Source organism: Lycium barbarum, chromosome 2 (assembly GCF_019175385.1).
Source record: "Lycium barbarum isolate Lr01 chromosome 2, ASM1917538v2, whole genome shotgun sequence".
Taxonomy (NCBI): Eukaryota; Viridiplantae; Streptophyta; class Magnoliopsida; order Solanales; family Solanaceae; genus Lycium; species Lycium barbarum.
This window is the reverse complement of record NC_083338.1, coordinates 131,568,868-131,580,925: the sequence shown is the minus strand read 5'-3', so window position 1 is coordinate 131,580,925 and position 12,058 is coordinate 131,568,868. Positions and strand designations below refer to the sequence as shown.

Genomic DNA, 12,058 nt, shown 5'->3' with positions numbered 1-12,058 from the left:
TTAAATGTACTCGCCTAATTTAACGGACTTGATTGGAGGAATATACTCAATTGATATTCTTGAATCTAAAAAATACTCCTTTGAATGGTAAGGTATAATATTACATGATAGAATTTAAAAAATAAAATAAAAGTATGTGTGTATATATATATATATACTATTTTGACTTTCTAGATCTTCCTAATGCAATAAATAACGTACTACAATTCGGTATGATTAATTTTTGAATTTGAATTGAAGTTTAAATTTGAATATGTGATATATAAACTTAAAAGGAATTCTATGTCAATTTGTTACCAAAATTATTTCTTATTGAGTAAATCAAAGAAATGACAAGCTAAAAAGCCACTTAACATTTTAGGATAATATTTCTTAAATACGATATATATACATTATAATATTCTATAACATCTCAATAAAATTGACTTTAGTTATTGAATCTTGCAGGAGAAAAAAAATCTGAAGAAGTAAGACTTGCAAATAAATCCTACCTTTTTTTATCCGCTCCTTTTGACTTTTTTTTTTTTTAATATGAATGATCCAAATCCACATTTCGAATTCGAATTTAATGGGTAGAATTTTTTAATCAAGGAATCATGACATGGCAAATTAATAAAAAAAAAATACTTGACATTTTTAGGGCAATATGTTTTTGCATAGGATGTATATACATTATAAGATTCTATAATATCCCCAACAATTGACTTTAATTATTGAAACTTAAGGGAGGAAAAAAATTTCGAAGAAGTAGACTTGCAAATTAAACCTACCTTTTTTGGCTCCTTTTGACTTTATTTTTTTAATTCGAATTTAAACATAAAGCTTTTGAATCTATGGTTAGAATTTTTTAATCTAATTAAAAGATTAATTTTTTTAATTTGAATTGTGATATAAAAGGACAATGAAGGATAATTAATTGGCACATCTATTTGATTCTTATAATGTATTTATAAAAGATTTAGTTGGCACATCTCTTTTCATTCTTCTCAATTCTCTCCTTTCTGTCTTCCTTATCTAAATTTTACATAAGTTTCTTATGGTCTTTGATGCAAAAAAAATTAGATATATATTTTTGTTATTTTTCTGTCAATTCTCTGTTGACTTATATAATATATACTGTAATTTTATGCAGGTCGAGATACGTATTTGCTGTGCAACAACTACAAATGAAAAATCATCAAAATATTATTGAGTTACAACAACCTTAAATTTACTACCCTATAGTTCATTATAAAGCTTATTTGTTTATTCAAATTGGCATGTATTTTGTATATCTCCATAGTCAAAAAAAAAAAAACTTTTGTTTTTATACTTTTAATCTTCTATATTTAAGTATTGTTTATATTACAGTACATACATCCGAAAATTCTCACTCGAGAATCAATATATTTGGCAATGCTTATGACTGTTTAGTATGCATAAAGGCTCACAAAGTTTTTAAATATTGTTTTATTTGTAATAATTTTATTTATTGGTAATTTATATTCAATTTTTTTGGGGGATCAAGACGCAAAAGATCAAAATTATGCCAAACTTTGAAGTAAAAACTTTATTTCCGTTGTAAATACCGGATAATTCCAGTAAGTATTACTAATTCTCCACTACTTTTTAATTTATAAATTTTCTTCCCAAGATTTTTAATTTTTTTGCTTTAAATTATGAAGTATTTTATGACAATATCAAGAAATAAGTACTAGATCATGCTATTTTGAAATCACCAATTAATTGCAAAAGTGAAATATTTTGGTCACAAAAGTTTCAAAATAGCGTCCGGGAGAGAAAAAATCCACCATAAAAGTTGTAAATAATGCTCCCTGAAAGACTATGTTGGTTGCTTAGTATAAGGTATAAGCATTGCAATTTCACTTTTAGTATTCATACAACAAACAATTATCATGTTGATGATTTTTATTCTATTAAAGTGCGAACATTCCCTGAGAATTTAAATTGAGAATGGGTCTAATAACATTTAAAAAAAACGTATGTATTCAGTTGAGTTCGCATCTGAATGTCATTTTAAATTATTGTTTGCGGAATAGTTACCAAAACTATGTCTATGAGTATAGACATCAACAAATCCACATTACTAAGGTGCTACTAAGTTGATAATTGATCCATATGCAAGGAGTCTACAAGGTTAGATGTTCTTTTCTCACCTTTATTTTTTAATTTATTATTTTTATTTTAAAACTTGCTTTGTAATCATGTATTCACTGTATATTTTAAATATTTGGCCATACTTTTTTATTTTTGTACTTTTTTTTTTCCCCCAAATTTTCAAGGAGCTGTTGAATAAACATTGTTCAGAAATATCCTTGATACACTAATTACTGAGGTTGATCCTTATTGGTCTTTTATCATCTTTAACACTCTTAGTAAATTTAGCACTAAATATCACAAGTTTAGATTGAAGTTGACGATAAGTAGATATGGGCAAAGACTGGGAGAACAAAATATAGAGTAGTACTTAAGGTCTAGGGGCAACTATTGAAGCAATTAAATTTGATATGATATTATAAATAAGATATTAGTACTAATTTCTTACGATTTTTTTAATATATCGACCACACATCGCGCGGATATATGTAATAGTTAGTATAAAATATAAACACACTGATTGTTATACATTAATTATATTTGCTAAATTTATATTTAAAAAAAATAAAGATTAGGGTTGTTTTTTGTTGTGGGCGTTGTTGGATTGATTTTTAATGTGATCCTCTATATAAATAAAGGATCTTTAGGAAACCTAGTTACATTTTTTATAGACATTTTAAAATAATTACCATAATTATCAGTATTTTTATTTAGTAGCAACTTACATCATATCGCTTAATTGTAGGCTTTAATTTTGGGAAAAACTTATCCTCCCATCTCCTGATATTCTCTCACTTTTGCACACTCCATCCAAATAAAATCATATATTTTCTTTCTTTAAATCTCTTTCATTTTCTTATTCTTGTTCATAGCTTTCTCCTTATCCGCGAATGTCCCTCTCTCAATTCACTAGGAACCTTTGAAAACTAATGTTTGAACTTTGTGTTTCTCGTTGAAATTGAGTTGGAATCACTAGTTTGCTTAAATTTGACGTACAAACACTCATTGGAACAATTTGAGTGCGAAATTCAAAAACTCCATTGTTGGATTTTAAGGAAACTTGAGGAATGTAATAGTTGAATTTGTTGGGATTGTTGTTTGGAAGTTGTGTATAAAATTTCAGAACATCTGGTGGAGATTTGGTCAAAAAAGGAGACTAAAATTTAAGGAATTTGAAGAAGAGCGGAAGTACAACTTGTTGTATATCCGTGTATATGAAGTATAAGTGATATGTAACGTGCATGTCATATGTATATCACTTTATGTCATGTGTATATATTGTATATACCTGATGTATCTTACGTGTATCACTATTATATACATGACATGCATGCGACATACAATGTTGCGGTGTTGATTTTCAGCCCTGAATTTTGACTTCAAATCACCTCCAATCTTCCTCAAATTGTATAAAGTCTCGTCCAAATGTTCCCCACGAATTCCAAGTACACCCACTCAAAAACACCAACTAAAAATTTGTATATACAAATTGAACGTGCAAATGAGTCTTTAATAGTGATTCTTCAAAAAAATCTGAAAAAAGAAGTAATTAGCCAAAGGAGTTTCTGGCATAAGTGAAAGAAAATGGAGAGAAGATTGAGACAGCTCTAGGAGTTGTGCTTGAAAAATATGTAAGAGAAGATCTTTAAAAATAACTAAATATGCGTTTTGTTGGAGGTTGTATATATTTTGTAACATTTTTGTTGATATGTTTTGAAAAATGGATGTGAGTTATTATTGATATTAGTTCAATTTCGTTGAGCAAGAAAATACCAAATAAAATGCTTAAAATATACTTATTTAGTTTGTAAAACCATATCTTAATAATGAGATAATGTCAAATATTATATGAGATAATTCCGTCAAAAGGTAGAGGTAAGGTTTACATACACTCTACTCTCCCCAAACCCCACCTGGTGGGATTATACTAGGTATGTTGTTGTTGAAGTATTATATAAGATAATAATTCATGACAAACAATGGAACTAGATGGAAGAAACTATATAGGCATAAGCCAACTTCCCAAGAAATCAATGTGCACGCTTTTCCTATAGATATCATCAAATACAAGTGTTCTGTTTTCAACTTCTTGTCCATTACATGTCGCACAATAAATATAAATAACACTGGATATTCTCCCAGACATAATATCCATAGGACAACTCACTAGAAAGACACATTGCCATTTCAATGCCCAAAACTGGTAACTAGCAATTGTTTTTGGTAGGAACTAACGAACGCTAATGGTAGCACAACCGAGGCTAGAGGAAAATCCTTTTCGTATGCTTTGAACTAGTTTAGTCTTGGTACAACATTTTCTATTTGAACACAAGGAAACCGGTTTCCATTAGGAGTTGCAAAATTAGCCCATGACTAGCCTAACCTATCATACATGGGACAGCTTAATGACCAACCCATGACCCGCTATTTATTAACTCAGCACATTTTGATTTGCTCAAGCGCAATTGATCAAAATATTGAATTGATTTGGACCAAGTACATATTACAAATTGACCTATGAACCTTGTTATATATTTAAACAATTTTATTTTGTTTGATATGGAACTCAAGCTAAATTAAGTGACTGAATGCTTATACCCTCCCCCAACTACGAGGGAAGTCACACTTTAACTTCCTATCTTGACCTAGCTCACATCGATTGTTCTGCCCACTGAACTACGCAGAGGACCCAAAGAGTGTAACATCAAGAACATCACTTGCCCAGAAATTTTCACTAACTCTTAAAAATTCACTGTCTGGAATAAACTTAGAAACATTTCTTCAACTAGAAGTAGTACTACAACCTGCGTCCGCCTATCAAGTTGTACGCTCTCAGAAACAAAGTTTCACTGGCTTTAAAGGCCTGTTGAAGCAGAAAACTCCCGCTTCAAAAACCAATAGTGTGCATATTACCGCGACCATGGTTAGCACCTGCTTTTGAGCCAATTGTGAATTGCATATTCCAGTAACAGTACATAATACATAAGTCAATTCAGACGGAGCAATATGTAAATAAAAAGCTGGTGGAGGTTATTTATCGCTTCCCACGACTTCCTGAGCCACCAGACCTCGGACCTGGAAACTTTGAGAACTGCAACCTCAAGTAGGCCGAATCAGGATCATGTTCGTCCATTTTGTAACCTGGTAAATCGTCAGCAGAGACCACTGGTAAGATTATTCCACAATAAACCACATAGATGATGGTAGTAAGTTCCAAAAAGTTGTTTTTTCATCCGAAATATAATAGCTATTGTGCAAGTGAGAGAAGCATGAAAGACCCGATCAATCATAACAGGAAGTATGAGGAGAAGATTTTCCCGATGGTGGGTAACAGAGTACAGGAGCAAGAAACCAAAGAAGAAAGGAGACCATGCCATAGCTGTAGATAGAAGGTATGCATGTCCTACAAATGGCCTCAAATGCAAGTAGTATCATATAATCATGTGAAAAATTAGATAACCAAAATAGGGGAATGAGAATTTGACACAGCGGCATGTCCTACAAATAAATGATCAAGAATGCAAGTATCACAAATTAATGTAAAATATTAAACATTTAAACCAAACGAAGCGAACGAGTACGTGCGAATTGTCACAGCAGCAGCTAGAGAGTAACCCCATCCTCTAAATAAATGATTGGACTGCAAGTATCATGTACAAATTCTGTAAAATATTAGCTATTCTTAACCCAAGATTGACATCAATTTTGAATGGCAGACCCAACAGCAGTCCTACAAGTCAATCTGGACCTCTAGGAGTAATAAGTGGAACTACAGCAAAATTTCTTAAATGATTTGGATGTTTTATTTCAAATATAGTTACATATTTTACACAAGAAATGGGTGAAGGAAATGGGCAGGATCAGAAGACAAGGACTACAAACAAAAGTCAAAGGAGGCAGTGCTTCTTCCCAAGGTACATTGCGCATAGGGACTTTTGCACGTGCACATAGAGGAGAGATCATCAATGGATATTATACAGGTCTATGGCCTTACAGGAAGATAGTGTATAAAGCAAATGGGTTTTACTCTACAGACTACCCCACAATTTGACTACATACAGGGATGAAGAATCAGAACTAAAGTACTCGTGCATCCGAAATATATTGAACTGCAATGATCTGTTGGTTGAAAAAGCAAAGAACGAGAATGGCACTTAAAAACACTCCAGCAACACCCACATACACAGAGTGATCATCATTGATCACATCACTGCAGCTGAGATAACTAGTCACTAACGGAAATTGGGCAGGGGTTTATTATAATTTTGAAAAAAAAAATCACCTTGCAACGCACTCAAAGCAGTAGCTGCACAAGCTGGATCTACGAAATCCACAAAACAAAGGATAAGAGGATCTCCACCACGCTGCAAAATGAAGTTTTTTATCAAAATACCACCTGGTAGATAAATACTATACTAATAGAAAAGGAATAAACATCAACTCACATGTTTTGATTCCTTTCTAACAAGTCTGACTTCTTTGTAGCCCACAAAAGGACGAAAAATATCTTTTAAATGCAGTTAGGGAACAAGCAACAGATATATTCAGAAAATAAGTAGAACTGTCCAATAATGATCCAGTAAATTACATCTCAAAGGATACGGGCTACTTCTCTCCTGGAGCTGTCTGAAGGAAGTCCCTCTATATAGAGGGTGTTAGAAGCATCAGGAGGGAGAGGCAGTGTTTCACGAGGCCTCGGCATAGATTCAACTGGCATTTGACCACTAAATACCATAGGTCTTCCATTTGGTGCTAGTTCTCGCCCACGAGCTGATGGAAGCGGATCACGAACAGGAAGGGCAGGTATGCCACCACCACCTGCTCTAGCCAATCCAACTCCCTTGTAGTTATTAGCATCTCCGACTGAAAGAGAAGAAAGTTGCTACAAGAGGAAGAGGGATAAGAAAACAGGATCAAAGTTAGCACAAAATCTAAGAATGCCTGATTAAAGGAGGAGCATTGTCAGCTTCAGTGATTACCGAACTCTGAAGATAACGATCATATGCTGATCCGATTGACTGTGTGTCCACTACTCGAGGTCCACCACGATCATATGCTGATCCAATTGACTGTGCTCCGATTGACTGTGTGTCCACTACTCGAGGTCCACCACGATCATCATCCCTTCCTAAGTAATGATGCATTTCATGAGCTTGTGACATCCCAGATGGTGGAAGATCTGGTACTGCAAAGAAATATGGTCAGACCACATACGCTTATCACAACATATAACAACATGAGTGCGGAATGTTACTCGCACGGTATATAGTTTGTCCTTAAAAGGAATAAATTTTCATTTGGCCTAAGGTGAGATAAAAATGGTCTCATTGCACATAAAAACTAGTAAAGAGGAACGAGATGAGATTGGACAACTATTTTCTAGACAAGGAGCTTCTGCAGTAATGAGATATGAGAAGAGGAAGTAAGACTAAGATGCAGAACTCTGCTTTAGACAGAACACTACTCAACAAATCCATAACCACTATAATCGTACAAAGAACTCCAACTCAGAAGGGGGAGAAAGCAAATTATTAGAATTCATTGGGTTGGTTGTGATCAAGTCAAAAGGGCTTGTTAAGGTTATAACCAATTGAAACACACCACAAAGTGGTAAGAAAAAAGAAACATATGAGGTTAAAGTTTGAGGTGGAGCTAAAATCCTCTTCATTTGCCACAAGAAGGATCGATTTCCAGCATTTCAGGTTTTCCATCCTCCTACTCTTCTTCTTCCTCTGTTTTTCTATCCTTGTTTAATTGACTCGTGAACATTCACTCCGTAAAATTAACTTTACTTTATCTTTTTTTTGCGTTTGGGACTATACATCTTAAGGTCTTTTGGCAGAAAAAGTCTATAAACAGGAGAATCTCAAAGAAATGGCGTCTTCCTTTGCTTACAAAAACAAAAAAATTCCGCACGTCTGATTTCTACTCACATGTGCCAAGAATATTAAAAAAGAAGTAGATCCAAATGACGATATGGATGAAAGGGGTGTAACTATATACAACACATGTGATGCCTAAGCATATATAACTATAACTGCAAATTGGTATGTACAACCTACATGAAGTCCTAGAATAGAGGGTCAAAACTCAAGATATGTCCTTGCTAATTCTAAACTTTACTCCTGATAGAGGCGAATCTATGATTTCTAGAACATGGGTGCACTACTAAAAAAAGAAGGAAAAAAAAGTATTAAGTGGGAATTGATCCTTAGTCCTCAAGGTAAACAACTCAACATTCAACCAAGTGCACCATTTAGCCTTCTTGTAGCATGGGTGCCAGCAGATTATATCATACCAATTTTAGAAAATATATATATATATATATATAATAGCTAGTTTTATGGAAAGACTATGGGTTCACGTGCCCCATAATTTAGCCTATAAATTCACCTTTGTTACTCCAACCTCAAATCGAGTTTTGTGTTTCCTTAAGAAAACACCATTTAATAGAACGATGATTAATTTAGCCATAAAGCTTAAGTAATTGATTAAGCTACCTTCGTAAGAGCCAAATCTTACCATTATAATCGGACAATATTAGCCATATTGTTCAGGCCAAGAACACTTCAGCCAGGACCAGAACTTACCATTTGTTCCCTCACAAACCACCACATGTGTTTTACCGTTTCCAATATAATGCTCAACAAACCTCCACCCTCCCAATGTTTTTCCGTTTCAAAACATCCACACGAAAACTATATAATCCACAATACAACCACTAGACTCTTCGATGTTTTCAATCCGTCTATCTCCAACCGTTCCGGAGCCAGGAATCGCAATAAAGGGATTCAAAAAAATGCAAGAATGCAACACCTAGTATTCAAACCTATGACAAAAAGCAATTTAGAACTCCCTTTACCACTACATTTAAATTTTCCCTTATGCCATGGGGATCCAAAAACTTATCTATAGACACCAAAAGATCTATTCTTTGCTATTTGTACAATATAATTTTTCAGTTCAATTGAACTTAGCTTCTCCACTGTCTCCAAAGTTGGATGAAAACGTAACACATCCTACAAGACTATTTCCAGCTAACTTACAAGGAATTTCCCTCGTTTCAAAAGCCCATCACATATCAATCTACAACTTGAAATATTCCAAATGTAATTCCCACGACGAAAAAAAGAAAATTAGTTCTGGGGTTTCATACTTGCCCAATTTCTTGCAATTAAAAGCCAATATCAAAACAGCACAAACAATTATTAGGAAAACGTCCTAATTATATAAGCTACAGCTTGAAATAGTCCAATTAGTTCTAGGGGTTCATACTTGCGCAATTTCTTGCAATTTAAGAGCTAATTAAAATCCAATTCCAAGAAAGAATATTTAAAGCAAAAAATTAGTTCTAGGGTTGCATATTTCTTGCAATTGAAGATATAATTACTAGCCAATTTCAAAGCAGCACAAACAAATTATTAGGAAAAAGTATATTTAATTTAATAAGCTACAAAAAAGAGAGTGTTTATTTTACCATATTCAGAACGAGGCCGTTTAAGCAATCCAGCAGATTGAGGAGGTAGCTGCTGCTGCTGCTGCTGTGGTTGACGATTCCAATACGCATCCCCCATCTCTGCACTTTAATAATAATAAACAATAATTACAAATTCGTATATATAGAATTAATTCACAAAAACACAAACAGAAACCTTGAGGGTCTTTGTGAAGAACCCTAGCAAACTACCCTTGTACTCGGATGTCGATTTGCCCAAAGCTAACTTTGTTTGGGGGAGAAGAGATGCTTAGGGCTTTATTTTCCCTGTATCTGCTGCACGGCAGGTGTATCATTTGTCTTGTTAACATGTTTGTAACAGCCAATAGTTACCTGACACGTAAGTAACGATGAATCACAAGCTATTATGCTGTTTTTTTTTTTTGTTTTTTTTTTTTTTGGGCAAAAAACAATATTGGTTTTTTCCAAATCTTTTTTCTAGAGCCAAACTATGTAAATTTGACCACTATTTTATTATGTATGTATTTTTTTCATCATATTGACATGATAAAAAGTTGCAATTTATAGTATTTTTATCTTATAATTTGTGAAATTGGGTAATAAGTTGAATTTGTAAGTGAGGTATAAGATATGTGGACAAACTTTAATCTATTTTGGTTTTTGAGGGAATATATATGTATATATATATGGATTCGTGTACAGTGATTTATATATACGAATATATGTGTTAATAACTTGGACAAATATGTTGCGTATGTCGTTATGGATGATTAAGTAAAAATGATATTAGAAAGATGAAGCTAAACAATAATACTCTACAGATTCGGATTAAAGAGAGAAATAATATTTTGACTTTCTATTACAATGCTCCAGATTTCAAGAAGCTAACCATCAAAAGTAGGAAAATGCCCCCTATTTATAGTTTTACCTTATGGGCCTTGCCTACAATACAAAGCCCTTTTAGAATAAAGAAAACTCTAAAAGGATAAGATTGTGCCGTACGGTCTGCACCCGTACGGTTGGCAGCACAGCGTGGCAGAACGGTCTTGACGCGTGGCATTTTGTAACTAACCAAATGGACTAACCGCCAGGATCAACTCGGCCATGGAGAAACCGGGCTAACGCCCACGATCAACTCGGCCATGGAGAAATCGGACTGGCCGTGATGAGGAGTTTGCCCCGGATAAATCGGACCATACGATTTTCCTCCGATTTATTCTGATCAACCACTTCTGTTGCAATACCCCCGGTCCGAAAGAAAATCTTTACGTTCGTGCTTGTTTCTTCCTTTCCTTGATCCCTGGCCTCACCGATCTAGCATTAATCCGATTTTTACCGTATACAATTTTATTATATTTTTTATGCATGTAGATTGCTTATAGAAGGGGACTTTGATGAGTTACTGAATAACTCAGAAAAATGGAAAGGCAGTAGCTTGAATCTTCGACGAACTTCTGAATTATTGAACTGCCTGAATGAGCGTCAAGTTACTGATTTAAGTTTTAAACGATGCAAATACAGTATGCCAATGATAGTTGGATCCTAGAGTACCTTGAGACCCAAGTTACTCACTCGCCTCGAATACGTTCCGATCATTGTCCTTTACTCTTTACTTTAATATTTATCCTATTATAAGATTATTTTTTTTTCTCAAACACCTATTAGAAGATAAAACCGTTTAAAGTAGAAGCCATGTGGATCTCATGATCAGATTATTTCAATATAATTTCTCAATGTTAAAGGCAAGATCTTTCTATACTGGACGCCATTCCTTTACTTTCAAAAGAAGATACCATTCTGAATGATGTTCATCTTGGTAACATCTTTAGGGAAGAGGGAGGGGGGATGTACCATTATAGCCAGAATTGGAAGCATCCAAGCATTCACTAATTATCCTTTTAGCTACTATGTTTTAATCAATCAAGGACTTTCTTTTACTGTAGAATTCAATGATATAAGAAAATGAGAGGAGGATCATTGAGAACTCGAATCACGTATTAGTTGTCTTAACGAGGTGACGTTGAACATTAAATTCTTTCATGATTTTCCCCTTAAATAAAAGAAGAAAAATAGATTCTTTCATAATTTTTCCCTTAAAGAGAAGAAGAAAAATAGAATCAATGCACGAAGAGAGAAGTTAGATTTATGGCCAATCTGCCATTTGTGAGATTACTTTCTATTTTTTTTTTAAAAAAAAAAAACTATACTACCAAACAAATCATTTTCTTGCTTTATTATAACTGTATTCAAAGTAATGTTCTTAATTTAGATGGTAGGACTTATCTTGATAGCATACCTAGGAATTCAGAAAATTATGCAGTTATTACGTTATTCCAACCTTCAAAAGCACCAAACTCAAATGACCTTCATCCTTTCTTCTATTAGAAATAATGACATATTGTGACTTGTGAGTAATTCAATTCATGAGTTTTGGTAGATGTTTTTACTAACTCATGTATTTCCGAAGAGGTAAATAAACTCATATTTGCATCATACTTAAATGTA

General features: G+C 33.5%; 1 protein-coding gene across 8 annotated transcripts; it reads right to left on the bottom strand.

The window, feature by feature from the left end:
- Positions 1–4,814: 4,814 nt before the first annotated feature.
- Positions 4,815–9,928, bottom strand: LOC132627289 (RNA-binding protein 2-like). 8 transcript variants are annotated; one of them, XM_060342547.1, is made up of 7 exons: positions 9,785–9,928; positions 9,575–9,678; positions 7,077–7,276; positions 6,700–6,979; positions 6,543–6,604; positions 6,380–6,461; positions 4,815–5,238 (listed from the first exon to the last, which is right to left on the bottom strand). In XM_060342547.1, exons 1-7 carry the CDS (start codon positions 9,901–9,903, stop codon positions 5,132–5,134), a joined length of 954 nt encoding a protein of 317 aa, XP_060198530.1. In that variant the 5' UTR covers positions 9,904–9,928; the 3' UTR covers positions 4,815–5,131. The 8 variants fall into 8 exon arrangements, with proteins under 8 accessions (XP_060198530.1, XP_060198529.1, XP_060198535.1 ...); XM_060342546.1 differs by having other exon boundaries at positions 7,077–7,282; positions 9,785–9,926; XM_060342552.1 differs by having other exon boundaries at positions 9,575–9,673; positions 9,750–9,907.
- Between the last annotated feature and the right edge of the window lie 2,130 nt (positions 9,929–12,058).